Here is a 25,944-nt window from a genome sequence, read left to right on the forward strand (position 1 = left end):
TCTCAGCCATAATTGTAGGATTACTATTTGAAAGAATTAGCTTTAGACAAGATTGTTGAAACACCATTGAATTGAGGAGGAAGTATCTAATAATAATTGTAGACACACTAGCAAGATCACCAATTTCCACCTAGTGAGTCAAGTAATCAAAAGCAATAATGACATATTCATTATTAATAGTCAACCGTTTATCAAATCAAATGCTATTAACTCAAATAGATGGGAAAATGCAATTAACTCCAACCATTCTTTCGCAACACGAAGGGGAATATTATGAACTTGGCACCAAACACAACTATGCATATACTAAATAATATCATGTTATATCTCAAACTAATAAAAAGAATTGCATAGCTTTTCAGTTACATAACGATGTCTTATATACTCATATAGAATAGAACAATCATAGTAGGCATGGAAAAAATGTGAAATAAAGATTGATGGCACCACCAACCATAAATGATCATTAAAATTCATCTCCACAAAATAAAGAAGATCATCGTCAAGATGATATCAAAAATATAAATGCCAAAATGGCAAGTCATCATCAACTGATGTAGAATTCTCAAATCCGTTATGAAGTCTTTGGATCCACAGCCCAACCTTTTGATCCTCATAAACCTTGTCAAAAGAAGATAAATCTTGCTTTACACCTTGTGGACATTAAATATCAAGTACAACAACTACTAACAGCACGAAATCCTTGTTACAAAATCCATAAATGCTAAAATAATAAGCTTGTCAGAAACATGAGAAGAGAGCGAAGAAAGAAAAGAATTTCAAAAAAGGGCATCAATATTAACCATAGAACTCTTTATGCAATGAACAATATCAAAATTATATATCTGAAGTTTCAAAGCCTACCGAATAGTACGACCAACTAAATTCTTCAACTTTAATAATGAAGTAAGTGTAGAATAATCACCTTCTTGTAATGTTTGAGAACTATGTAGATATGCATGAAGTTCTTGAAACTTCAAACTATTACTAAACACTCATTTTCTATTGTGGAGTAGTTCACCTTTGCTAATTGTAATATATAGATGATATATACAATAAGATGGTGCTGACCAAGGACACTTGGGCTCTTTTGCATCAATATACCTCTAAGATCGATATCAGAAGCATCCATGTGCAAAATGAAAAGTCAAGTGTAGTCAAGATATGGCAAAATTAGAGGAGTTGTCAATATCTCTTTAAGATCTATAAATACCTGCTCACAATCTGCAAGTGAAATGAAAGATGATGTTGATAACTTCAGCAATACTCGCAATGGTGTACTGCAATCAGAAAGATGATCAACAAGACACTCAAAATATTGCACCTTACCTAGGAAGTGTTGCACATCATTCACACACTTTGAGTGGGGAATTTCAGAGTAGCCACAAGTTTGTCTGGATCAACTTGTAAACCCTCATAAGAAATATGGTACCCAAGATAAATCATGTCTTAAACATGCATTTTGACTATTTCAATTTTAAACCAACTTCTCATAGGTGATCCAACACTTTATGAATATCACAAACATGTTCCTCTCACATCCCCTTCGAGTGGATCAAAATATCATTGATGAAGTCTAAAACTTACTAAATATGAAATAATGCTAGATTGCAAATTTGGGTATGGGACAAACACTTTTGTGTTTAATACAATCTCTACATTCTGTAGATATGCCAAATTAGCAAATCTAGATACTTTCCATAAAACCAAATAGAACCAACATGTAAGCTATCATCTACCCATATTAAGGGACTAGTCTCAATACACAGGGGTTCTTGTCAAGCTAGTGCAAGATAGAACAAAAAAGAACTAAGAGCCAGACCGAATATGCTCAGTAAGAAACACATAAGAGTTTTTACATTATGTTCATTTGACTAAATATAAATGTTAAGCCTAGTTTGTTAACACTTGATCAAGAGGGGCTAAAAAAAATTCAGCAATACCAACCTCCTATCGTCGTGGCAATAAAGAAAGAATATTTAAAAGGATTTGCTGACAAATAACTTTTAATACCTGTAATCACATTCATGATAAGAAGTGTCAAAGTGTTTGGCATAATTATGCTACAATCAATCCATACTAAGGATGAGGTTAAAAGTTTAATTTAGCATTACTTGCAATGATTGTAACTCAAACTCAAAATTGCCCATATGCGCAACCAAGTTTGCTTTATCCCGTGCATATATATACGGTCATTGCTATAAAGAATGGAAACTGGCTCTACTGTATAATATAAATGTAAACAGCAACATGTGGCAATAAGTTAAACAATAGAAGATAAACTTAAGCTTGTATCAACCAATACGGAGAGAAGAATAAAAGACTTCTTATTATAAAAATGAGTTTGGAAAGTAAACATTGGATGAACTAATACTGAGTGAACCACTTGATAATACTCTTAAAAGAAAGATGAAAGGGTTACTAACTTATTTGCACAAGGTCCCTCCATTTTTTGTATGACCCCTTGTTTCCCAAAAGTATTTCAGTGTTTAGACTTTTCACTGCAATAGCACTAACAGGACACTATTGACGCTAAAGTCTCCACCTAGGAAATAGAGGTTACTAATATGGAAAACACTGACAACATTGATAAATGTGACCAACCTCATCACACATCTAGTAACGGACATCACGGCCATAACCACATCCTCACTCGTGTTTTTGAACTCGGGCAGTAGTAGCATCAACCTCCATTGGACCAAAATTATCTCCCACAAAAAGTGGAGCTAAAAGATGTGCAATGAGAAGTGGAAAATACAATGTATTATAATGTTGTGCTAAACGAAGAGCATTATTAAGGGTTATTAGAGCAAGTGCATGTATAAGTCTTATAAGATCTTGACAAAGTCACAACATTCTCAACTTGATCCTTTTTGACATATTTTGTTTTTTATAGATTTAATTTAATTTCTAAGTTTAAAAATAATATAAACACTACCAATTTATTATGTATAAAAACACCAGTGCAGTTATTAGTTTTGGTAACTAAAACTATTGTAAACAAGATAAAATTTATTAATTGTCTTGTAAAAATCCTGAATACTATTTACTTTATATGTACACTTTGAATTTTTCCCTTCTTAATTAAAATTTTGGCATAATTACTTAAATAAACAGAAAATATTGTCAAATTGTTTAGATATGTGAAATAATGTATGGACAAATTGTTTACATGTGAAATAATATATCCTCACCTGTAAATTAGGACATATGGATGAAACTTTTGAGAATTTCAAATATACTGCATTTGTGTGCACTATCAGTCAATTATCATTAACAGAATTTTCATATCTTTATGGTCTGGATCCTAACTTTGCATCTTTATGGTGTGGTTTCCAAAAAGTGTTTCTCAAGCTTCACCTCCCAGCAGGAAATTATACGCTGCCATCCAAGAGGTTAGGCTTTTTACAAAGCTTTTGAATTTCCCGTGCTAAGAGGTTTAGGGTTTATAGGTACTTAAAGCATCTTCAAGTATATACTAAACTTTTCCCGCGCTAGCTGAGTCATCGTCTTCCTCCTCGCGCAGGCTCTTGTAGCGATACCAGTGCGCCAGCGGCAAATAGATGAGGATGTCGATCGCGCTGAGAACCGCTAGCAGCCAGAAGAAGTAATCCATGTGCCCCTGGTTGAGATTGTCTGCGATCCATCCGGGGTTGCCATTCCTCTGCGATATGCGCATCACGATCGTCACCAGCAGGCTGCTGAGGTAGCTCCCCAGCGCGTTGGTCGTGAGCGACAGGGCGGCGGCCAGGCTCTGCATCCCGTCCGGCGACTGCTGGTAGAAGAACTCGATCTGGCCGATGAAAGTGAACACCTCCGAGGCGCCGATGAGGAAGTACTGCGGGACTTGCCAGAAGATGCTCATCTGCCTCCTCGCCAGCACCGGATCGTCGCTCACGGCGTCGGGATCCATCAGCCCCCTGCTCCGAGCGATCTCCAGGCGCTTTATCTCCACCAGCGCAGCGATGATCATCGAGAAGGTGGAGATGATCAGACCGATTCCCATCCTCTGGAGCTGCGTGAACCCCTGTGGATGCTTGGTGTAGCGGCGGACGAGCGGCACCAGGAGGCGGTCGTAGAGAGGGACCCAAAGGATGACGCTCAAGGTGTCGAAGATGGAGAGCGAGGCCGGCGGGATCTTGAAGTTGCTCGAGCCGACGTAAGTGTTCATCACCCCGCCTTGCTCCACGAACAATGTTGACATCTGGGAGTAGACGGTTGCGAAGACGATGCTGGTAGCCCAGATTGGCAGCAGCCGGGCGAGCATCTTCACCTCCTCGACTCGAGTGACAGTGCTAAGAAGCCATGGTGACGGTGATACTTCGGCGCTCGCCCTGTCTTTCACAGCAGCTTTGTCCAGAAACCTTTGAGAAAAGTCAGTGTGAAAAAATAATAAATCGGAATACATGATAGTTCTTACCGAAAGTTGGGAGAGTGTGCTAGCTTCCTCGTCTCCGAGTCGTTGTCCTCGTGAAGCAAGGATTTGTCTTCAGGAACTTGGACTCTCCACTTCCGCCCGGCGGCAAGAAGCACTTGGGCGACTCGTGTGAGCGGACTCATCCCTGGAGGCTGGTGCCTGTACAGCCTGGTTCCCGAGAAAAAGGAGCATATCGCTATCGCCATGGCCACCGTCGGGATGCCAAAGCCCCATGCCCAGCTCACTTGGTCTTGGATGTAAACCAGAATGCTGCTCGACACGAGAGCGCCGATGTTGATGGAGAAGTAAAACCAGTTGAAAAACGATGTCATCTGTTTCTTCTCCGCCGGATTCTTGTCGTCAAACTGGTCCGCTCCAAACGACGAGACGCACGGCTTGATTCCACCCGTCCCGAGCGCTATGAGATATAGTGAGCTGTAGAAGACTGCGAGCTGGCCCAGAGTTGCCGATGAGCATGACTGTTCGTGACAAGTTGGTCGCAGAGACGGTAGTGACGCTGAAAGAGTGAGAAGTAGCATTCCCTTCCACAATCCGAAAGTCACTTCATAAGCTAGCTTGATAGCAATCTTACCAGGAAGTATAAGAAAGAGAAAGCAGCGATCGTCCAGTATCTTCCAATGTAAGAGTCCGCGATAAAGGCGCCAATGAGCGGCGTGATGTAGCAAGTTCCCGACCAGTTGTTGACATTGGTAGCAGCGGTTGCATTGTTCTGGTTGAGCTTCTTGGTCATGTACACCACCAGGTTAGTGCTGATGCCATAGTATGCCAGCCTCTCACAGCATTCATTGCCTGAAGAAACGTTAACACACAAACTTGAATCGCGAAGAGAGCTCACCAAGTATGAATGGACAAGCTTTCCAGCCGCCAGTCTTCCTTTTCTCCACACCCTTAAGGGATGAAAGGGAATCCTTTCTCTACAACACAAGATTTAGAAGCATTAGCCAGCGAAAGCAACGAGTACCTGGAGCGCCGGCGCCTCCGCGCTCTCGGGAGCTTCCATGAGAACAATAACACACTTTTTAGCAAAGCCTAGAAATCTTATTTTAATGGTTCTAAAACCAATTTCGGTGCACCTGCAAATAACTTTGAAAACCACGTAGCATAATTGCATCAAACACAAAACAAAAAAAAGTTTGCCAGTCGAACATTCGCGTCGCGTGATTGAACGAACTTGTTAACATTCGTTTTCTTTGACAGCAAAGCGGGGAAAATGCCGCAAAGCGATTTAGACATAAAGTATCCTAGCCGTATCCGCGATCACTGCTCACAAAACAGACTGTTAGTATTTATATGAACCGAGAAAGCTCACCGCACTTTGTTTGCTCCCCATTTACTTGTTCAAGAGCTTTCGTTCGTACGTTGTGTGGAATAACAGACAAGCTGCTCAACCGTGCGCCCCCTTCTGTGCACCACGACTTCTGTCTCCTGAACTTTCGCAAGGGGTTCACAGTCCAAAACCAACTCAGTCTCATGGTAAGGAAGGAGAGAATTGAGCGGCAGAAAGCGAAGCAGTCGTCTTCGGTATCAGGTGATTTTTTCTCGATAAAATCATCCTCTACCATGAGTTTGCTGATAGACTTCCCTTCGCGAGGTAGGAACTTGGTCTGGAAAAACACACATTATACACACAGAACGGATACGCTCCAGATAGTTCTCTTACCTCTACGGTTGACAGATCGACCCCTCTAGTGCTTAACTCATTGAGCAAACTGTTGAATTCTTCTTGCGTAGGAAGGTAGTGGCCGCTGTAACCCTCGATAGACTGATATAAACAGATGGTCATAGATAGATTTATGCATAGCAGAGCTTGAGTACCTTTAAAACTCCATCTGTGGCTCTCAGACGTCCGGCTGCTTTTACTGCTCCTCCGGCTAAAAAGCTCGAGTGCTGGAATTTTCCTCTTACCTTCTGTAAAGAAGAAAGACAAAAGTGCGACTTACAAGAGCTTGCTTAAGAAAACCTCTTACCCGTCCAACGTAAAGCTTCCCATTCGTATCCATTACGAAAATCCACTTGTCGCGCCCTTCGTCCGTATCAAGAGGTTTCCCACAGCTGGTGTATATCAATCTCCCGTCTTGAATCGTCACCTCGTACTCTTTCCTTTTTTTCTGTTGGTTTCATCAGTCTCAAGCGCCAAAGAATTGGAAAATTGCCACCATACATACTGGACTCAAGTAGCAAATTTGTTCTTTCATGAGAACTGTTCTAGGACACTCCTCAAGGTCCAGGTATCTCCCTTCCCCGGCATCTAGCCTGTACCGAAGCAACTTAGCATAAAAGCTTTGTCAACTACAAAAACAAACGGAGCACCAGGTAAAAAAACGCTCCTTCGTCCCACTTCTTTCCCAGGCGTTGAAGTAGAAACGCAGATTGTGTCCGTAACGGTGCTTCACATCAATCTGCGTAGAAACATCAGAAACTGACGATGGCGAGTGTGATCAATCCACAGCTGACTTACAGCTTCCAGCCAGTGTTGAAACGCAAGCTTCTTGGCCTTCTCGTCCTGGAAAAGTCCTCTTCCCACCTGCAGATCGCCCAGCTCTCTTGAAAAAATCGAAAACACTCGATGTTTGGATCGACCTTGGCGGCCTCTCTTCCAGCACGGATCCACCGGTGAGGAGGATCATCTTGCGCTGTCTTCTTCGATAGGACGACGCCATTCACAACGTTCCACCTAATTGATAAGATGTGAGAAAAGAGAGAATGGAAAAAAAAAGAAAGAGCTATACCATCCATAGTCTTTGGCTAGGCACGCGCAGTCCGCGAGCTGGCGCCTCGTTCTGTAGCCACGATACATCTTTTGCATCGCGGTGGCGGCATCGTCCTGAGGTTTCTCTGCCAAGACAGAGAGCACAAGCTAAAACTCGAAATTTCTCTTGCGGATGATCAATCGGTTAAGAAACACCGCACCGCAGCTCACAGCGGCGCTCTTTCGAACCGGAGCGCCTTCTAGCGCCGAGCAATCCATCCTAAAATTCGTCGATCTGCAAGGAAAATGCCGCTAAGCTTAGCGCAAGGGAGTCAAAGCAGCAAAGCAAGACCGATCGATGCTTCTCCACACCTGCGCGCGTGGCAGCGATCCAATCTCTCGAGCTTCCGCTCGCCCAAGCTCGCGCAACCCTAAACGAGACGCGCGCTCTCTCCTTTTTCCCCTTGGCCCTTCCGGACATCGCCGTACGACTAGATCTATCGCCTTTGCCAGGAAATTGCCTCGAAGCTCGTCCTCCTTCGTTCTCGTTTAAAGTATGAGTATTTTTTGTTGGCTCGTGCAAGACTTTGACCGGATCCCCTCGTTGACTAAAGCTTGACTTTCACTTTACACAGTCAAGCTTTTCTTTTACTTAGTCGCCAATCTTCTGTTACTTAGTCGCCAATCTTCTCTTACTTAGTCGCCTTATACTTGAAGCGATACGCGAATGGAAGATAGAAGAGAACGTTGACGACGCTGAGCGCTGCCAAGAGCCAAAAGAAGTAGTCAATGTGGCCATGATTGAGGTTGTCGGCGATCCATCCGGGCTTCCCATCCCTCCGGGTGATCTTGGTGACGATGGTCACCAGCAAGCTCGAGAGGTAGTTCCCCAGCGCCACCGTCGCCAGCGACAGCGCCGAGCCCAAGCTCCGCATGGCGTCGGGCGACTGCTCGTAGAAGAACTCGAGCTGCCCGATGAAGGTGAACACCTCCGACGCCCCGATGATGAAGTACTGGGGGATTTGCCAGAAGATGCTGAGCTGCGCGTTGAGGAGCTTCGGGAAGTTCTTGTCGTCGGCATCCACCAGGCCTTTCTCCCTCGCGACTCGCAGACGCTGGATCTCCAGGACCGCCGCCACCACCATGGAGAGCGTGGAGATGACGAGACCGATTCCCATTCTCTGGAGCTGCGTGAATCCCTGTGCGTGGCCGGTGTACCTGCGGACGAAGGGGACGAGCAGCCGGTCGTAGATCGGGACCCAGATCAACACGCTGAGCGTGTCAAACATGGAGAGCGATGCCGACGGGACCTTGAAGGTGCCGAGGATGTAGTCCATCTTGAGGCCTTGCACCACGAACAGCGTCGACATCTGAGCGTAGACTGTGGAGAAGACGATGGCGCTGGCCCAGATAGGAACGATTCGTAGCAGGATCTTCACTTCCTCGACTTGAGTGACCGTGCAAAGGTTCCACGTTGTCGTCGGTCTCGACCTGTCCTCGACCGCTGCCTTGTCCAGGAAACTTTCAAAACCAAAAGTCACAAGAACTTAGAACGAAGCGAAGCCCGAAAAAATATGTAAGGAGCACTTCTTCACCTGTATTCTGCCGTGTGCTGAATTTTCCGGCTCCCTTCGATGGCGGACGCCTTCTCGTCGACCTCGTAGAGCATGGTCTCGTCGGCTGGAAGACGTAGCCTCCAGTTCCGGATGGCTGCGACGATAACTTGAGCGATCCGAGTGAGTGGACTGCCTCCTGGTTTCTGGTGCCTGTACTTCTTGGACCCGGTGAAGAAGCTCACAATGGCTATTCCCATTGCTGCTGCCGGTATGCCAAATCCCCAGGCCCAGTTGACGCTTTGCTGGATGTAAACGAGAAAGGTGCTGGCGATCATGGCACCGACGTTGATCGAGAAGTAGAACCAGTTGAAGAAGACAGTCTTATACTTCTTCTCCGAGGGGTCTTCGTCGTCAAACTGGTCTGCTCCAAAGGATGAAACGCAAGGCTTGATTCCACCAGTGCCCAGCGCTACCAGATAGAGAGCCAGATAGAATGATCCGATCTGACCAGGCGAGGCCCCAGGACAAACGTCCCCCACACAAGATGGTGGTTTTAACGATGGAACTGACGCTGATAACGTGAGCAGAACCATTCCCTGTAAGAAAAACAAACTTTTAGCTGCGAAGCTATGAAAGTCGAGAAAGAAGAACTTACCACAAAGTATACAGAAGAGAAGGCAGCGATCGTCCAGTAGCGACCGAGGTAGGCATCGGCCAAGAAAGCTCCTATGAGAGGTGTGATGTAAGCAGTTCCAGACCAGTTCGTCACATTGGTCGATGCAGTCGCGTTGTGCTGATGGAGTTTGTCGGTCAGAAACACCACCAAGTTCATGGAAATTCCATAGTAGGCAAGCCTCTCACAGCATTCGTTTCCTGTTCAAGGCAAGATCAAGCAAGATATCATAAAGTTTCGTTTTTTTGTTGCTCACCCAAGATATAAGGACACGCTTTCCAGCCGCCGGTAGTTCTCCTATCAGCAGGATTGTGCTTCCAATCCACAGTGCCGTCCTTTGTGATGAAGCTCTCTTTCTCCAGATCTTCGCCATTTTCAAGATCCTTACAAAATCGAAAGCACCAGTGTGTAAGTCTTCCATTCTCCCGAGTTTCTTCCAAGAGAAATTCCTCACCTTGGTTGATGTGGGCAGGAGCCCAGCAGTGCTAGCGTCGGCGACGGTGCTCTCCTCCATGGCTCCCATCCCTTTCCACTCACACAGGAAGAATTTGGAACTTTCAAGGGAACTTTAGAACCAGAGTTCCCAGCCTCGATTCTGGTCTAAAGTTTCCTCGATCGCTCATCTGGCGAACCGGACGAGCCATTTGTCGCCGTATAGCGTGGAGATGCGTCTTTTAATCCTTTCCTGTGGCTCCAATAGTCCAAAAGTCCTCTCCCGGGACCAGACTCCGGAGTCTCGGTCACGACATTGGCGCCCTTCGATCGATCCAGAGTGGAATCGATACATTGGCGTACCTCACAGCCGGCTCGATCACGCAATGCGCACGGAATCCAACCCCCTCTCCTAAAGCCCTAGACTCGCCCGTACAGCGCGTACGGGCAATGAGGTTTTGGTAAAGTGTTTCGAACCTTCGATGCCGGGGAAATATCGCCATGTTGAGCGTAGTTGCTCCGCGCGATTGGGTCTTGCTGCCCTATTTTGGTTCCTCCAAGATTGACGCAGGGTTTGGTCGATCCGGGGCGCGATAATCTCTCTCAGGTATGGGGGCTTGCTCCTCTCGTCTTCTCGGCTGGGTAATCCCTACTGCTAGCTGCATTTGTCGAGAGAGCACGGAGGAAGATCTACTTCTTCTACTTCCACAGTGAGGATTCTAGAATCTAGATCTCTGGCGTAGTTCTTTGGGATCTGCGCAGTTGGAAATTTCCAGTCGCAATCCAAGATTTTTTAGATTTTCGCCGCATTCGTCTCGGAGTCTTCACTTATCCACTTCTTTCCTTTGCAGCTATTAGCGTGATTTATGGACGAGAGGCAAAGATTGGATATAGACAGCATCCAGTTGGATGATCCTAGCGACTGCTGCGACACGCCACCCGTCTCCCCCTCTGCCAAGGACCGGCGAAAGAAGAAGAAGAAGAAGAACAAGAGTTACTACAGCAATCCGGCCAGCATCCAAGCGTTTGATGAAGGCCGGCAGCAGAAGCTCGCCGAGGAGAAATCCCGGCAGCTCCACAAACCATCTACATTTGCAAGCTCCGAGCCGTGCGCAATCCCGCTGCGAACTTCCAAAGCTTTTGAGTATGAGGATGCTCACGCTTTGGATAGCTCGCCATCGTCGCCATATCCGCTCTCGAGCTCGTGTCCGGTACGATGTAGCTCTTTCGTGTTCTCTTGTTTGTGTTCTTAACTATGATGCTCGCTTTTCCTTTTTCCAGTTGTTTTCGCTGCGATCCGCATTGCGTGGAGGCCACGAAGGCCTGGGTTTGGGACCGAGGCCTAAGCTACACGTAAAGTGGGCCGTCGACGTTCGTGATCCGCCCAAGAGCAGCGTCTCCCACACACTCAATCGCCACAACAGCTCGAGAAAGAAACGATCCAAGTCCAAGACAAAAACCAAGTTCGTTTTTGTTTTGCTAGTTCTCTTCTCTCTTTTCTTTGCTGACAAAAGGTGCAATGCTTTGCAGGTCTGGAGGCTTAAAACCATTCAACAGTGGCTCAATGATGGAGGGCCAAGAAGTCGTCCCTTGCGCCCCTGATAGCCCTGTTTCAGAGGACGAAACGGTTGGCCTTACCGGCGGACTGTTTCCTCCCAGAAACCTTACTTTCACGCTTGAGGAGCTTCACTCAAACTCGGCATGGTCATCATCCAAAAGCTTCTTTGCCTCTATGGAGGTGGCCATGCAACACATGCTTCTGGCTTCTAGTTTCATCGAACAGGTACTCAGTTCTTTCGCGCTTCCACTCTTGTTACCAGCTTGCTACCGCAGGGAAATATTGCCGGTGCTTTGATCGAGTACAAGGCCGCAGCCAACGTCTTCAGGTAAATCGAAAGCTCTTATCACGCAAAAAAGTAGTGAATCTATCACACAGATTGGCCAAGCTCGACTCCGAGACTGAAGGCCGCAGCGAGTGTAGAACCGCGGCAGTCAGGGGCCAAGTTCTCGCCTGGATCGCCATGGCGACGCTCTACAGCGCGAGCGGTCAGAGCCTCAAGGGGCAAAAATGCCACAACTTGGCACTGGAGGCGTGCCAGGAGGTGGGAATGAGCTACAAGGATAGCATCCAGTGCGTTGAGAACTTCCCGGCCGCGCACCAATTCAAAGGAAATGGTGGAAGCAATCACTGCAGCCTCGCGGCGGCGCTATCGTCGGCCTCGAGCGCCTGTGAAGCGTCAAGAACAGAGAAGACGAGCGTTTGTATATAAGTTTTTTCCTCTAACGTAAGATGTCCTTACACGCAAAGCTCCTTACTATTTTTCCAAGATATTTAGGGCTTGGAGCTCGCGAAGCTATGGCGCCGGTCGATTCGTGCACGACGCCATTGCTCCAGGACGGCCAGACTACTGAAGCGCCGGTAAGTTCTTGGCTGGAATTTCTTTCTTGATCTGAGAGCGAGCGCTTGTTGTTGTGGAATCGTCAGCTCGAGGATCCCAAGCAGAGCTCCAGCTCGCGGCAGAACGTTTGCGAGGACGACGATGTCGATGGGACGTATTACACGGGCGATGGATCCGTGGATTCGTCCGGGCGCCGCTCGATCAGGGCCAAGACCGGCGGCTGGAAGGCCTGCCCTTTCATTCTAGGTGGAGATTGGCATACGTTGTGATCGCTTTCTCACTTTCTCGCAGGGAACGAATTTTGCGAGCGATTGGCGTACTATGGCATCAACACGAACCTGGTCGTGTATTTGACAACGGTGTTGCATCAAGGCAATGCCGCCGCTGCTAAATCCGTCACTGCTTGGTCTGGCACTTGCTACCTCACGACCTTCATTGGTGCGTTTCTCGCGGATTCGTATTGGGGACGCTACTGGACCATAGGAATTCTCTCCATTTTCTATGCAATCGTAAGCAACTGTTCTTTGTTCTTTTCCTGGCTTCGTCTCTAACTTGTTTTGGTTCTCGCAGGGGATGATTCTTCTCACTCTGTCAGCCTCCTTGCCCTCGCTGAAACCGTCCGTTTGTCCTCTCGACAACACCCCCTGCGAGAGTGCCACTCCGGGGCAAATGGCGTTCTTCTACACCGCCCTGTACCTCATCGCTTTCGGGACCGGTGGCATCAAGCCCTGTGTGTCCTCTTTCGGAGCTGACCAGTTCGACACTGGAGATCCCACCGAGAGAGCACACATGACGTCGTTTTTCAACTGGTTCTACTTCTCCATCAACGTTGGAGCTCTTATCGCCAGCAGCGTGATCGTGTACATACAGGTGAACGTCGGATGGGGAATCGGATTCGCAATACCTGCAGTCACGATGCTGGTGGCCATATGCACTTTCTTCTTCGGGACGCCGCTGTATAGGAACCAAAAGCCCGGTGGAAGCTCACTCACTCGTATCGCCCAAGTCATAGTTGCTGCCAGCGCGAAGTCCCGAGTACAAGTCCCGGCGGACGAGCGGCTTCTGTACGAGGTGCCGGACAAGGAATCGGCCATCCAGGGAAGCAGGAAGATCGAACACACTGACGAGCTCACGTAAGATCTTTGCTAGTTTTGTTCGCTGATTAGTTTCGCTTTGAATCCACCAGGTGTTTGGACAAAGCAGCGACACAAACAGCTCCTGAGTTAGAAAACCGACCAAGTCCTTGGCGCTTATGCACAGTCACTCAGGTCGAGGAAGTAAAGATCTTTGTCCGGATGCTACCAATATGGGCGAGCACGATTGTCTTCTTCACGGTCTACTCGCAGATGTCCACCTTCTTCGTGGAGCAGGGCCAGAGAATGGATCCCAAACTGGGTCCAAAGTTTAACATCCCGGCAGCATCGCTCACCGTCTTCGACACGCTCACCATCATCGTCTGCGTGCCACTCTACGACTGGTTCCTGGTGCCGCTGGTCCGAAAGTTCACGGGCCACCCGCAGGGATTCACCCAGATCCAGAGGATGGGAATCGGCCTCGTTCTCGCCACTGCTTCGATGCTGGTAGCGGCGGTGGTGGAAGTGAAGAGGCTCCAGCTCGCGGCCGAGTTTGATCTCCTGGACAACGTCACGGATCCGGTCCCGATGAGCATTCTCTGGCAGATACCGCAGTACTTCCTCATCGGTGCCTCGGAAATTTTCACGGCCATTGGGCAGCTCGAGTTCTTCTACGATCAGGCACCCGACGCGATGAGGAGCTTGGCGAGCGCGCTGGCGCTCAGCACGACGGCGCTGGGGAACTACTTGAGCAGCTTCTTGGTGGCGGTGATCTCCGCAACGAGTTCTTCCGGGAGTTCCGGGTGGATCCCAAACAATCTAAATCGCGGCCACCTGGATTACTTCTTTTTGGTGGTGGCGGCGCTCAGCGCTCTCAATGGGCTCTTCTTCTGGGCATGCTCGAGAGGCTATCGATACAAGAAAGTTACCGTGTAAATATTTTACATTGGACTAATGTAACTTCTCGAGAAGATTTAAATACTTCACTTTTAATTTCAACTCAATTCATGGTTTTCGCGCGCATTTTCTAGGGTTTATGGGCTATGGCGGGCGAGGAGGGGGAAATAAGAGAATCGTGGAAGCAGGCGCTGGATCGCAAGCTCGGGCGGCTGCATTCTTTGCTGTTTGGGGTGGAGGCCGCGATCAAGGCGGAGGAATGGGAGAAGGCGCTGGGTCTGGGGCTTTGTCTGCTGGGATTTCTCGAGAGCGAGACGAGGACGAGAGAGGATGCGGTGTACACTGCTCCAATAAAGAGGCATGTCCAGGATCTGATCGATGCGGCCAGGGACAAATTCTACCAAGGTTTTGAGAGGTAAGTCGATTTTGGCCATGAAATCTAGCTTACGTAGTGATTTGGTTGAAGAAATGCGCTCGCACAGACAGCTCGATCTAGCGGCGCGGTTTTTGGGGGAGGCCAGCACCGTGTAGACGTCGCAGGGATTAGAAGCTCTCCGCTTTACAGACCATTATGTGGTGACAGCATCGTGAGTGATCTTTGCAGAATTTTTTATTTTTCCTTTCTCTCGTGGTTTTGACAATCTGAACTTACAGGAACCAATGGATATTGATCGCATAGACGTCAGCCCGGGAGAGAGCAAGAAGCGCGGAAGAGTCGTGTGTGAGCCGCCAAAGGAAGATATGATAAGGAACAAGTCTGTCGTTGTAGAGAAGCAAAATCCTGTGGAGAGTTCAGGAGGATTTGTCACAGCAAAGCAAAAATGGGTAAGCATTTTGAACTTTTTGACAGTTCTCCGCAGAAATTTCTTTCCTCAGGCACTTGACTCCAAGAAAACGGGATCAACATCGTGTCCAGCACCTACAGGGACCAACACCACCGCTAAGACTCTGGGCCGCCGGAATGTTCGAAGTTCTTTTACACCACCTCTTCGCTCCAATGGGGGAGGAACAACCACGCAGAATTCGGATGCTGCCATATCCGAGTCGACCACCAAATGGTACGTTCTCATGTCCATTTGGTTTAGTTTCTCAACGGTGTCATGTTAGCTTGGAACTTCTCTCTGGTCCCGATGGCGAGCTGCCTGACAAATTGCGCAATCTGGAACCTCGCCTGCTTGAGCACATAAGCAACGAAATAATGGAAAGGGATTCAAACGTTCGCTGGGATGACATAGGTAGCGCTTTTTCTCACTCATTAGTTTCTGTTGTAACTTCATTTTTTTGCAAACAGCTGGACTGGATCATGCTAAAAAGAGTGTCACAGAAATGGTGATTTGGCCTCTTTTACGCCCGGACATTTTCCATGGCTGCCGCTCGCCAGGAAAAGGACTCCTCCTTTTTGGCCCCCCTGTAAGTGTATATATCGAGGGCATTGATGAAGCAACTCAAGAATGTGACAGGGAACAGGCAAGACAATGATAGGAAAAGCGATCGCTGGCGAATCAAAAGCTACATTCTTTTCAATATCAGCAAGCTCGCTAACTAGCAAATGGGTAACTTTGATTTTCTTCCTAGCACATGCTAATTTTTCTGTTCAGAGTTGCAGATTGGTGAAGGCGAGAAGCTTGTCCGGGCTTTGTTTGGTGTAGCCAGTTGTCGCACACCAGCGGTGATATTCATCGACGAAGTGGACTCCCTCCTATCTCAGGTATCGTCGACAATCTGAACATCTCGTTCGGTATTTACTTTTTTAAAACCAGAGGAAATCAGAGGGAGAGCATGAATCAAGCCGAAGGATAAAGACGCAGTTTCTCATCGAGATGGAAGGTATTGGCAGTGGTAACGAGCAGCTTCTTCTTATAGGTAAGCCAGGGACTGATCGATGGATTGTAGAGTTCGACAAAAACGTTTCAGGTGCTACAAACAGGCCTCAAGAGCTTGATGAAGCAGCTCGCCGTCGTTTCTCGAAGAGGCTATACATACCACTTCCTTCTGCTGGTAATTCATTCTCGCCTCACGTTATGCTTGACTATGCTTCCCATGCAGAGGCTCGAGGATGGATTGTTCGTAACCTCTTGCAAAAGGATGGTCTCTTTTGTATGTCCAGCAGCGACATGGACGAAATATGCTCAATGACCGAGGGTACATACAGACACCAGCTTTCATAACCGGAATCAAGCTCGTCCTTTTGCTGCTTCCAGGCTATTCCGGTTCTGACATGAACAACCTCGTCAAAGAAGCATCCATGTATCCTCTCCGCGAGGCGCTCAAAGCGGGGAAAGACATTGGCAAGATTAGCACCGAAGAAATGCGAGCTATTGGGCTACAGGTAAGCAAAAGCTTCCACTCTACGTACTCTAAATCTCCTTTGCAGGACTTCAGGGCCGCTCTTCAAGAAGTAAAGCCTTCAGTCTCGAAATGCGAGCTGGGTGCCTACGAGGATTGGAACTCTCAGTTTGGAAGCCTGTGCTTGTGACGAACAAGGAGCGAGCGAGGAGCGGCATCACTAGAAGATTAAAGAGTTATGGTACGTGCTTCAACAAGCGTCCAGCTTATTTCATCGTTATCGTGCGAACGCTCCAGGGAGGAAGGATGGACAGGCCGGGGCTGGTTGAGGCTCGTCACATAAAGTCGTCCTCAATCTCCTGGAGAGACTTGCCTTTGCCGGCAATATCCTTGTTGGAAGTCATTTTCTCCGACACCATCAGGGCTTTGTAGCTCCGGACGTCCGCCTCCCTCTCCTTCTGGACGCGCTCCAGCTCTTCGCGACGTTTCTGCTCGGAAAGACAAACAAGTTCTAGCGGCCTGGGACAAAGAAAAATCGCCAGACCTTGTCGCGCATCTGGTTCTTTCGCTCCGCTCGTTCCTGGGAGTTGTAGACCTCTCTCTCGGCTGAAACGAGGAAGAGGATGATACCATGAAAACTATCTGGCGAAAGAACGAACAACGCTACCTTTCAAGTCTGGAGTTCTTTCGACTTTGGTCTTGTTGAGCCGGTTGACGATTTCATTCACGCGCTTCTCGACCTTGACAGTCCGGACCTGTGAAGGAGCAAAGAGAAGTGAAACTTACAGCAGGAAAGAAACGGCTTACGAGCTTGGGATTGTGGAATCCAACTTGGCCGACGTCCATGGAAGACGACTTTTTAAGATTCGACCAGGGAGTGTAGACGATGTCGAGATTGTTGATCTTGTTCCCTGGAGCAGAAGCAAAGTTGTAAAGAACGATCAAACTTCCAAGCGTGTTGCTTGTTACCTTGGATGGAGTTTGCCTTGACGAGCTGAGCGCAGTCCTCCAGGAGCTCCGCGCTGATATTGTCCATGGTCTGGCCTTTGTGGAGCCTCAAGTAGACATGAGCCGAGGAGAGCTTGTCAACGTGAAACCTGGGAAGATCCAAACCAGGAAAATTCCTTAGGGAAGAGAAGAATTGGCCATACCAGATATCCTCGGGGAAGCCATACTTGATGAGGTCCTCGTTCTCGTGCTTGTCCAGCCCCATGTAGATGGTGAAGTCGCCCACCTCGGGCCTGGCCTTGAAGTAGTAGACCATCCCTCGACGGCGCTCCACTAAAAAACCTAGAAGTAAAACTCCCCAGCAAGAAAAACAATCGCGTTTTGATTGGACTTTGACTATGATCGACAAGAGATTCGGGCGTGACCGCGCACGGGGAAGAACGACAGACCTCTCTGTACTTTGTTGACACGTTCTATACGGCTGAAAATGTCTTTCTCTGAACAAGTCTCTAAGAACGAGTCTTCTGACACCTTGATATATATCTATCCGGGCGCCTCGAGAAGAAGAAGCAAAGGACCCCCAAAAGCGGGAAGGAGGCGCGATCAAAGCAGCAAGCACCACTGATCTTGAAATGGAAATCAATGGTATTGTGTGGAAACGGAAGAATTCTAGAATCGCCATCGCATTGAAACATTGGTTTTTTGCTTAGTTCTTGGTGGGAGAGAGCTCAAGGACACCGAATGGTTTGGCACGCAGGACCCGTATGTGATTTTACAGTATGGATCCCAAAAGTTCACAACAAAAACTTGCAAAGGTATGGCACATTTCTCCTCGTTTTTTTCTAAAGTTTTATCAATCTAGATGGTGGTGAGAATCCTGTGTTCAACGACAACTTCACGCCCTCCCTGATCGAGGGTGTTCGAGAGATGAGTGTGGAGGTTTGGAACGAGAACTCGATGAGATCCGATCAGTGTATTGGCGCAGGAAAGGTGCTCCTCGACAAAGTCTTAGCTTCCGGCTATGATGATCGAAGCTGGCCACTCAAAACAAAGAGGGGAAAGTAGTTATCTAAACTCTTGGATCTTGGAACTTTAGAAAACTAATTGCTGACAAAACATTTCCCGTTGCAGGGACGCTGGGAAAGTGAGGCTGATTTTGCACTGCGACACTACAGTTGGGATTTATCCTCCTCAAGGTGGCAATGCTCCAGCAGCTCAATGCGAGAGTGGAGAGCCAGAAACATCAGAGAAGACCTCTTCAGCATCAGGGATTGGGAGCGCGATCAAGAAATTGGTTGGAGGCCACAGGCAAGGAGAACAAAAGCAAGAGGGAGGACATGAACAAAATGAAGAGCACAAAGCAGAAGAAGTAGAAGGAGCGGAAGAAGGAGGAGGAGAAGAAGAAGAAGACGAAGAAGAGTCTGAGTCGGAGGAGGAGGAGGAAGATGATGAGTGATGATCAGCCATAAAAATCGTAAGTTGGGATTTCCATTTGCTTGCGATTGAGTTTGCTTGAAAGGTTTTATAACGATTAAATATAAATTTAATACTTTTTAATAATCACACCACAGAAATTACCAAAAAGCAAAATATCCTTTCATTTTTAATTAGTATTTTTTATTTATGTATATTAAATTATGTACCATAGTTGCTAAATATTTAAAATATTAATAATAAATAAGTTTTTAAAATGATGAGAAAGAAATTTCCTTAGCTTTTGAAGTATATAATAGAAGCTTATATATATCAAATGCATTCTTTAGAAATATATATGAATCCTGTATAATTATATTATTTGTGTAACTCTTTTTCTTAATACTTTTTATGTTAATAATAGCAACTGAATTAAATTGAAATGTTAAATGTGAAGATTTTGGATAATTATTATTTTGTGGAAAATGTTTAAAATAAAATATGACAATTTGCAATGAAAGAAGAGAAAGCACTAAAACTTTTGGATCTTAATACTTCAGAAAATCAATTGCTAATAAAACATTTAAAGCTCACAATACTCCGTTAGCGTGAAAAACCTTAAGATGGTTTATGATTAACTTATGATTAAGATGGTTTATGATTAATTAAGATGGTTTATTAATTAGTGCAACTGATTAAATAAAACAACTTGGGAAATATATTATTTATCTTTCATTTTTATTTTGTCTGTATAATATAAATCACACTTTGTAGTTAAACAGTATAAAAATGATTTTAAAAATTAATAAATACAAATTAGGTTTTCCTCAAATCAAAGTGTTGCTACACAAATGATTTCATGATTTATTTCAAAAATGTAATTCAGAAAAAGGAAACTAATGTCTAAAAAACTAAAATTACAATATCAATGCTTTAAACCAGGATGGTTATTGTTGAAACAAAAAGCACTCAAAATTACAAACAGCTGTTACAAAGAGCCCTAAACTTGGATATGGGGCGCGTGTGCCAGGGCTTCCTCCAATGCCTCCTCAAGCTCGTCAATTTCGTGCTCATCCTCCTCGGCATCGCGATGATCGTCTACTCCTTGTGGATGCTCAACGAGTGGCACTCCCGCCAGGAGCCATCGCATCCGCCGGCGGCGTCTCCTGCTCCGGAGCAGCTCCAGGATCATCACCACGCGTTTCTGGCGATCGTGGCGGAGAAGGGGAATGGCTATCCTCGGGGCCCGGGTAGGGCTACGTGGATGATCGATCTGGAGCCAGCGATCACGCTGGGGAAGAGTCTCCCGGCTCCCTGGTGAGTCTATCTGTTCTAGATCCCTTTTCTTTCTTGTCTCTTATCTCGCATTTGCAAGGTTCATCTATGCGTTCTTAGGGGTGGGAGCGATTGTTTTGGTGATCACTTGCACCGGCCATGTTGCTGCCGAGACTGCCAGTGGCTGTTGCCTTTGCTTCGTATCCATTGTTCTTTCTTTTGCTACCTCTTCCAGAATTTTTTTTTCTTGCTTCCTTGACTGCTAATCCAGTACACTTTGTTGTTGGTGGTGCTTTTGCTCGCGCAAGCTGTTCTAGCTGGATTTATCATCTTTGATAAGAACTGGGAGAAGGTACTAGCTCGTTTCTCTACTTCTTGGCTTCAAGACTCTCGTTCCTCACAGGCAGTTCCGGAAGATCCAACTGGCGAATTCGACAGGATCGCACACTTTATAAAGCGCAACTTCGCGATTTGCAAGTGGGTGGCTCTGGGAGTAATCATTCTTGAGGTAATCACCGCGAGCTTTTCTTTTCTCTGTCGTTGTAGCTGAGAAACAAGATTGGCAGGCTCTCTCCCTGTTCTTGGCAATCGTCTTGAGGTCCGTGGCCTTGGGAGCCCAGAGAGGCTACGACAGTGACGATGACATGCCGGTGAGAAACACGAGGCAGCCTCTCTTGAACCGTCAGGCGACGCAGTCGAATGCAACTCCATCAGCTCCAGCCGAGAGCCGACCACCACGCAACGATGCCTGGAGCACCAGGATGCGAGAAAAGGTTGCTTCCAAATCTTTCTTTTTGCCTTGGCTGAGTTTTCAATCGCTCGTGTCGCAGTATGGCTTGGACACCGCCGAGTTCACGTACAATCCAGTGGATTCCAAGAGAGTTCCAGCGCAAAACCAGCCCCCTCCCGAGCCGAAGAGAGGATGTGTGATCATGTAAATACGTGTGAGATTCGTAGGATAATCGTGTTTCCACTGGCATATTCGTAACGTAATGCTTTTAGGGCTTAGAGAAAGAATATTCACGGAATTTATAGAGCTTTCAAACTTTACAAGCTCGCGGATGCGTGCTAGCTGATCGCTGGAGGCATGTCCATGAGCGTCACTTCCGGGCTCTTGGAGAATTCATCGTCGCTGCTCAAGCCATCCTCGCTGACAGCATCGTCGGCCCTCTCGCGGAGCCACGGCTCGAGCGCTTCGTCCATGCGGCCGCCAAACACCGGCTTGATGTAGCCCTGGTCCAGCCACCGGAACACGGCGTGTGGGACGGAGCGAGGACCCCAGTCGTCTTCTTCGTGGGAGTACTTGAGCTCGTGGGCTTGCAAACTTGTCATCCTTGAGCTCGACGGGGGCGACGAGAGTCCCAGGAGTTTTAGCATCGGACCTGTGGAGCTCCCGAAGAGCAGGGTGGTGACGACGACGATGAACAAGGTGGTGGTCTCGATAGCGCGGTTCTTCGTCGGTATGTTCACGGCTAGAGCGTACGAGACGGCGCCACGGAGGCCGCACAGCCACATCATCGATTTCATGGGTGTTGTTATCGGCCACCGCCTGGATCACAGCAAAGTTAAGCCATGGAAGACAAGTGATTGAGACGAGAGCTTTTACCGTCCTTTGTTTGCCAGCCATGAGAGTGGAAAGATGTTGATGGCCCTCGAGATTAGACACAGGGGGATCGCTGAGAGTATGAGTCCTGTGTCGAACTTGTGGTCGAGCAGCACAACTTGCATTCCCAAGTATCCAAACACGAAGATCTCCGCCAGGAAAGATAGAGCCTCTAGCGCATACCTCGAGCCGATTTTCGATGCCTGTGACGAGTTGTAGTAGCCGTAGTGAGCGTTGCAGATGCCGCAGAAGAAAAGGGACATGATGCCGGAGAGTGACAGTAGTTCGCCGACGGCGTAGGCTACGTAAGCCGAGATGAGAATGAAGGCCAGCTCGAACTTGGCGTATTCACTCTTGGAGTCTATGAACTTCAGCACCAGTGCACACAACAGCGACACCACAAAGCCCAAAGCCGTCGAGGCAACGCTGATGACACAAAACTGCACTGTATCACAATGAAAGAGAGCACTGGTATCGTTGTACTTGCTAGAAGAAAATTGCGTGCTTACCTATGGCAACACCAATGGTCGAGAAAGTGAACTTTATATCCAGGAAAGACTCCTGTAAGCCAGTGCTCGTTAAGTAACAATGATAAAAAGAAAAAAGCTTACAAAAGTCCGGAAGAGAACTATCGCGCTAGCATCGTTGACAAGGCTCTCGCCTAGAACAAGGTTGTACAGCAATGTAGGAGCATGAACGTCTGGATTGAGAAGGATGTAAGCACCAATAGCAAACTCATCGTAGTACCTTGGAATATGGACAGCGTTGCGACGGGATCAATCGCGGATATGAGAGCTCCAAACATTAGAGAGTCGAGCAATGGCGCTTCCTTACTCAAGTGCCTGATGACACCGGCCAAGTAGAGGAAGTAAGTAAGGAGGCCATAAGCAAGAGCCGAGACAACCGTTCCAGCCACTGCGAAGAGCATGATCGTCGTGAAGTTGCGAAAAAAATCCTGAGAAGAAATCCAAGCAAAGTTCTTAGCGAGCTGGAGAATGCCAAGGGAGGCATACCTTTCGTTTGAGGGAGTAGCCAGCATTGAAAATAATAATTGGAAGTAGCCAGTAGAAGAAAGCCTGATTATCAAACGTGAGATTTCCGCCATCGAAGAAGAGCTTGGACAATCCTCCGAATAGAATGCCGAGAATCATCGCGGCGGCTGGAAGGCAAACGATTCATGAGCTCTGGGAAGAAATTTCATTTCCACGAACCTGATTCCGTCAAGTAGATGAACTGGTGCTTCTTCGCGAGGTACGCCACGAGCACGGCCACGATCATGAGCAGGCAGCAGAGGAGAATGTCTTCCATCGCCATGGCGAGCGAATTTGCGGGGACCTCGAGCTGGACGCATTCCCTGTTCCAATATGCCCTAAATTTTCTAAAAAGATTTTAGGGCTCCTCCCCTCTTCTTCCTCTCATGTTTGCAGCCAAGGCGCTCAAGAGGTCCGGCGACGTGCTGCGCCTCCATCTTCGCGCCGCGGCGCATCGATCGTTCTCGTCGGCAGCCGCGCCTTGTTCCGATAGTAAGGTTTACAGCGATGCGAGCCGCGCATCGCGAGAGCTTTGGCTGAAATATTTCTTTGTTGCGCCTTGGCAGCAGCAGCCGCCGCCGCCGGATCAAATGCAAGCTCGAGAACTCTTCTCGGTGTTCTACGCGAGGCACAACAACAAGGTAAAGAAGAAGAAGAAATAATTCTCGAGAGAAAAAGCTTGTAAGAATTTCTTCCTCTGGTAGGAAGATTTCCATTCGCCTGTGGACTTCTCCATCCACTCCTACCGCCGAGAGAGGGCCGCCTTCTTCTCAACCATGACTCCAAGGGAGCGTCAAAAGATCATGCTACAGGTACTTCAGTTCATCTCTCAAGTTTCTTTTCCAATCACAATTTCCAGAGCTTCGATCGTCCAAAGTTTGGGTTGCATCTCCCAACGAGGAGCTCGACAAGACAAGCTTCATGATCTCGTCATGGATAAGGAAGTTGTGGGTGCCGACGCTGGCCGTGTTGACAGTCATCCTGGGTTGGCAGTACCCGGTGAGCTTGGCCGTCAATCTGCTTCTCTTGGTCTGGAGCACAAAGCCAACTCCAGCGTCGATTCACATATGGCTTGAAGAGGTAGCTTCTTCCTTTTCTTCTCTTTCTCTTTTGACGTTTGATCGTTTGTTCTAGAGGCGAATGGAGGCAGCGATCCAGAAGCAAGGCCTAGACCGCTTCAAACACCAGGTAGAAAACTTGAAAGGAATACCTGAGCCTGACACTTGTGTGTGCTTGGCATTGGCAGCTCAACTTCTCGCTAGTCAAGCACATCCAGGTGGAAGACCATCTCCTCTTCTGCTTGGCCCGAGTGAGCGGCCTCACGGAGTCGATCGTGCTGCTTGGCTTTCTCGGCAACTGGTGGGTCTTGCACTCGTCCACGGTTTTCTTGAAATACTGAGCTCTGTACATACGCAAAGAGTCACTTGTTCTGGAAGCACGGTCTCGTAAGAGTTATCTCTGCTGCTGGAATGTTAGAACATCTGTGAACGGCTTACTCTCGCGTTTCCATTCTGGCAGTAACATTCTCCTTGGACACTCTCCCAGTGCTTTTAAGCATCGCAACAACAGCCTCGTGCACAGCCACATCGATCTCTACTCCACTCTCTGACGCTTCCCGGAGCAGCGTGACAGCGTCGTCGGCTCTCTCAGCCTTGCAAATCCCATCTAGCAGAGCCCCGTAAGTCGCCGCGTCTGGCCGGCACTCCCGCTGTGGCATCTCCCTGAACAGCTCCAGAGCTCTTTCAACGCGGCCAACCCGGCAGAGCCCGGAGATGAGAGCGTTGTAAGTGACCGTCTGTGGCGATACGTCTCCCCGGATCATGTCCGAGAACACCTCGTCGGCTTCCAGACCCCGGCCAGCCTTGCCAAGGCCATCGATGATCACCCAGTACGTAAGAAAGCTCGGCCTTGTGGATCCCGATAGCACCTGCTGGTAGAGCTCCATCGCTTCCCCGGCTCTCCCCTTCCTCAAAAGCCCATACAAGAGGAGCGTATACATGGTCGCCGTCGGCTTTGCTCGTTTGCCATCCTCGAGCTTCCCTCGATCTTCCACAAGCCTCGGTTTGGAATGCGATTCCACCAAGCTCCGGAACGTTCGAACATCCGGCATTCTTCCCTTGGCCACCATCTTCTCCATGAACTTCCAAGCGTCATCCAGCCGCTGTGCGCTGCACAGCCCGTCCACGATCACGCTGTACGTGACAAAATCGGGCTCGCACTTCTCGTTTCCAGTCATCTCCTCGAAACCTTTGAGAGCCTCGTCCAGACGACCCGCCTCACAGAACTTCCGAAGCACGTACGTGTGCGGCACCGCGTCGGGCTTGAAATGCTTCTCCTTCATCATCCTCAGGAGCTTCCACGCATCGCTCACCCGGCCACACCGGCACAGGATCTCCAGAGCAACACCCAGGCACGGCATGTCGGGTATCTTGTCCTTGTCCACCATCTCCTGCGCGACTTTGGTGGCGTGATCCAAGCGCCCTTGCCTGCTGAGCTCGTAGATCATGGTGCTATACGTCGACGAATCCGGCTGGCAAGTCTCTTGCATCATCTGGTAGTAAGAAAACGCATCGTCCAGCTTCCCAGATCGCAGGAGCCCGTTGAGCAGCACGCTGTAGATCGCCGTCTTGGCCTCGATGCCACCCCGTCCTTGCATCTCGTTGAAGACCTCGCATGCCTCGTCGATCCTCCCGGCGTCGCAGAGCCCCCGGACGAGCACCGTGTACGTGAAAGCATTGGGCTTGAACATCCGGCTGAAGCGCTGCTTGAAGATGCCATACGCGTCCATGGATCGGCCACACCGGACGAGCGTCTCCAGCAGCTGGTTGGCGGAGGTGATGTCGTGCTTGAATCCATCCTGCCTCGCGGCCCAGACGAAGAAGCTCACGGCCTGATCGGGCAGCACGAGATGGCTCAGCACCAGGCACGCAATGCGTGTCGAGTCCCGGAGGTGTGAGACCAAGCGCTTGTCCAATCGCCCAGCCTTGACAGCGGCCACGATGGCCTCGGCATCCACCATCTCCGGCCGGATGGGATCCTTGGCCCAGTTGTATGCCGCCTTCTTCCCGCGAGCTTGGATCGCTCGATCCAGCCCTGCCACTGCGGTCTCCACGAGCTGGCTGCCGCAAAACGCGGCCAAGCAGCGAGCGCTGGAAAACCTGTATGCCTCCTCCCATCTCCATTTCCTGCCGAGAAAGAATGCCGCTACCGGCATTCTCCTCTTATTTCCTC

The 25,944-nt window shown here is 48.2% G+C and overlaps 11 protein-coding genes across 13 annotated transcripts; 6 read left to right on the plus strand and 5 right to left on the minus strand.

The window, feature by feature from the left end:
- Positions 1-3,444: 3,444 nt before the first annotated feature.
- LOC9629460 lies at positions 3,445-9,920 on the minus strand. The gene is made up of 17 exons (XM_002992529.2): positions 9,811-9,920; positions 9,613-9,739; positions 9,339-9,556; positions 8,723-9,279; positions 7,824-8,648; positions 7,500-7,735; positions 7,168-7,273; positions 6,897-6,962; positions 6,640-6,691; positions 6,406-6,546; positions 6,099-6,200; positions 5,753-6,042; positions 5,400-5,511; positions 5,274-5,352; positions 5,010-5,227; positions 4,421-4,959; positions 3,445-4,364 (listed from the first exon to the last, which is right to left on the minus strand). The coding sequence occupies exons 1-17, from the start codon at positions 9,877-9,879 to the stop codon at positions 3,479-3,481; spliced, it is 4,623 nt and encodes a 1,540-aa protein (XP_002992575.2). The 5' UTR covers positions 9,880-9,920; the 3' UTR covers positions 3,445-3,478.
- LOC112343156 (IQ domain-containing protein IQM5-like) lies at positions 5,571-7,815 on the minus strand. The gene is made up of 12 exons (XM_024666209.1): positions 7,500-7,815; positions 7,349-7,422; positions 7,168-7,273; positions 7,019-7,112; positions 6,897-6,962; positions 6,749-6,837; positions 6,604-6,691; positions 6,406-6,546; positions 6,254-6,346; positions 6,099-6,200; positions 5,753-6,042; positions 5,571-5,698 (listed from the first exon to the last, which is right to left on the minus strand). Exons 2-12 carry the CDS (start codon positions 7,404-7,406, stop codon positions 5,680-5,682), a joined length of 1,146 nt encoding a protein of 381 aa, XP_024521977.1. The 5' UTR covers positions 7,407-7,422; positions 7,500-7,815; the 3' UTR covers positions 5,571-5,679.
- A 366-nt stretch (positions 9,921-10,286) lies between the features above and the next one.
- LOC112343155 lies at positions 10,287-12,095 on the plus strand. 2 transcript variants are annotated; one of them, XM_024666207.1, is made up of 6 exons: positions 10,287-10,395; positions 10,640-10,999; positions 11,070-11,251; positions 11,319-11,571; positions 11,622-11,674; positions 11,725-12,095. In XM_024666207.1, exons 2-6 carry the CDS (start codon positions 10,655-10,657, stop codon positions 12,056-12,058), a joined length of 1,167 nt encoding a protein of 388 aa, XP_024521975.1. In that variant the 5' UTR covers positions 10,287-10,395; positions 10,640-10,654; the 3' UTR covers positions 12,059-12,095. The 2 variants fall into 2 exon arrangements, with proteins under 2 accessions (XP_024521975.1, XP_024521976.1); XM_024666208.1 differs by having other exon boundaries at positions 10,384-10,498.
- LOC9629461 (protein NRT1/ PTR FAMILY 8.3) lies at positions 12,078-14,264 on the plus strand. Its single transcript, XM_002992507.2, has 5 exons — positions 12,078-12,207; positions 12,274-12,433; positions 12,479-12,696; positions 12,758-13,320; positions 13,374-14,264. The coding sequence occupies exons 1-5, from the start codon at positions 12,079-12,081 to the stop codon at positions 14,194-14,196; spliced, it is 1,893 nt and encodes a 630-aa protein (XP_002992553.2). The 5' UTR covers position 12,078; the 3' UTR covers positions 14,197-14,264.
- Positions 14,265-14,303: 39 nt separating this feature from the next.
- On the plus strand, positions 14,304-16,644 carry LOC9629234 (ATPase family AAA domain-containing protein FIGL1). Its single transcript, XM_024666229.1, has 13 exons — positions 14,304-14,572; positions 14,624-14,744; positions 14,812-14,982; positions 15,034-15,215; positions 15,265-15,392; positions 15,449-15,567; positions 15,618-15,710; positions 15,764-15,865; positions 15,918-16,020; positions 16,072-16,155; positions 16,204-16,299; positions 16,359-16,486; positions 16,532-16,644. Exons 1-13 carry the CDS (start codon positions 14,304-14,306, stop codon positions 16,631-16,633), a joined length of 1,698 nt encoding a protein of 565 aa, XP_024521997.1. The 3' UTR covers positions 16,634-16,644.
- On the minus strand, positions 16,643-17,761 carry LOC9629235 (coiled-coil domain-containing protein 25). Its single transcript, XM_002992530.2, has 6 exons — positions 17,595-17,761; positions 17,413-17,540; positions 17,251-17,354; positions 17,111-17,198; positions 16,988-17,049; positions 16,643-16,931 (listed from the first exon to the last, which is right to left on the minus strand). Exons 1-6 carry the CDS (start codon positions 17,705-17,707, stop codon positions 16,779-16,781), a joined length of 648 nt encoding a protein of 215 aa, XP_002992576.1. The 5' UTR covers positions 17,708-17,761; the 3' UTR covers positions 16,643-16,778.
- A 216-nt stretch (positions 17,762-17,977) lies between these two features.
- Positions 17,978-18,916, plus strand: LOC9629462 (nucleosome assembly protein 1;2). The gene is made up of 4 exons (XM_002992509.2): positions 17,978-18,036; positions 18,102-18,206; positions 18,254-18,452; positions 18,523-18,916. The coding sequence occupies exons 1-4, from the start codon at positions 18,024-18,026 to the stop codon at positions 18,845-18,847; spliced, it is 642 nt and encodes a 213-aa protein (XP_002992555.1). The 5' UTR covers positions 17,978-18,023; the 3' UTR covers positions 18,848-18,916.
- Positions 18,917-19,778: 862 nt separating this feature from the next.
- LOC112343157 (tobamovirus multiplication protein 2A-like) lies at positions 19,779-21,118 on the plus strand. The gene is made up of 6 exons (XM_024666210.1): positions 19,779-20,121; positions 20,180-20,279; positions 20,351-20,431; positions 20,483-20,587; positions 20,646-20,852; positions 20,910-21,118. Exons 1-6 carry the CDS (start codon positions 19,817-19,819, stop codon positions 21,015-21,017), a joined length of 906 nt encoding a protein of 301 aa, XP_024521978.1. The 5' UTR covers positions 19,779-19,816; the 3' UTR covers positions 21,018-21,118.
- On the minus strand, positions 21,085-23,044 carry LOC9629441 (sodium/hydrogen exchanger 8). The gene is made up of 7 exons (XM_024666206.1): positions 22,894-23,044; positions 22,696-22,841; positions 22,430-22,637; positions 22,294-22,382; positions 22,192-22,243; positions 21,686-22,127; positions 21,085-21,628 (listed from the first exon to the last, which is right to left on the minus strand). The coding sequence occupies exons 1-7, from the start codon at positions 22,994-22,996 to the stop codon at positions 21,148-21,150; spliced, it is 1,521 nt and encodes a 506-aa protein (XP_024521974.1). The 5' UTR covers positions 22,997-23,044; the 3' UTR covers positions 21,085-21,147.
- Positions 23,045-23,059: 15 nt separating this feature from the next.
- On the plus strand, positions 23,060-24,173 carry LOC112343158. 2 transcript variants are annotated; one of them, XM_024666212.1, is made up of 6 exons: positions 23,060-23,205; positions 23,280-23,354; positions 23,418-23,525; positions 23,573-23,793; positions 23,848-23,901; positions 23,960-24,173. In XM_024666212.1, the coding sequence occupies exons 1-6, from the start codon at positions 23,100-23,102 to the stop codon at positions 24,110-24,112; spliced, it is 717 nt and encodes a 238-aa protein (XP_024521980.1). In that variant the 5' UTR covers positions 23,060-23,099; the 3' UTR covers positions 24,113-24,173. The 2 variants fall into 2 exon arrangements, with proteins under 2 accessions (XP_024521980.1, XP_024521981.1); XM_024666213.1 differs by having other exon boundaries at positions 23,283-23,354.
- Positions 24,141-25,942, minus strand: LOC9629463 (pentatricopeptide repeat-containing protein At1g09900). The gene has a single exon (XM_002992532.2). It carries the CDS (start codon positions 25,925-25,927, stop codon positions 24,206-24,208), a length of 1,722 nt encoding a protein of 573 aa, XP_002992578.2. The 5' UTR covers positions 25,928-25,942; the 3' UTR covers positions 24,141-24,205.
- Between the last annotated feature and the right edge of the window lie 2 nt (positions 25,943-25,944).

Source organism: Selaginella moellendorffii, unplaced genomic scaffold (genome assembly GCF_000143415.4).
Source record: "Selaginella moellendorffii unplaced genomic scaffold, v1.0 SELMOscaffold_137, whole genome shotgun sequence".
Taxonomy (NCBI): Eukaryota; Viridiplantae; Streptophyta; class Lycopodiopsida; order Selaginellales; family Selaginellaceae; genus Selaginella; species Selaginella moellendorffii.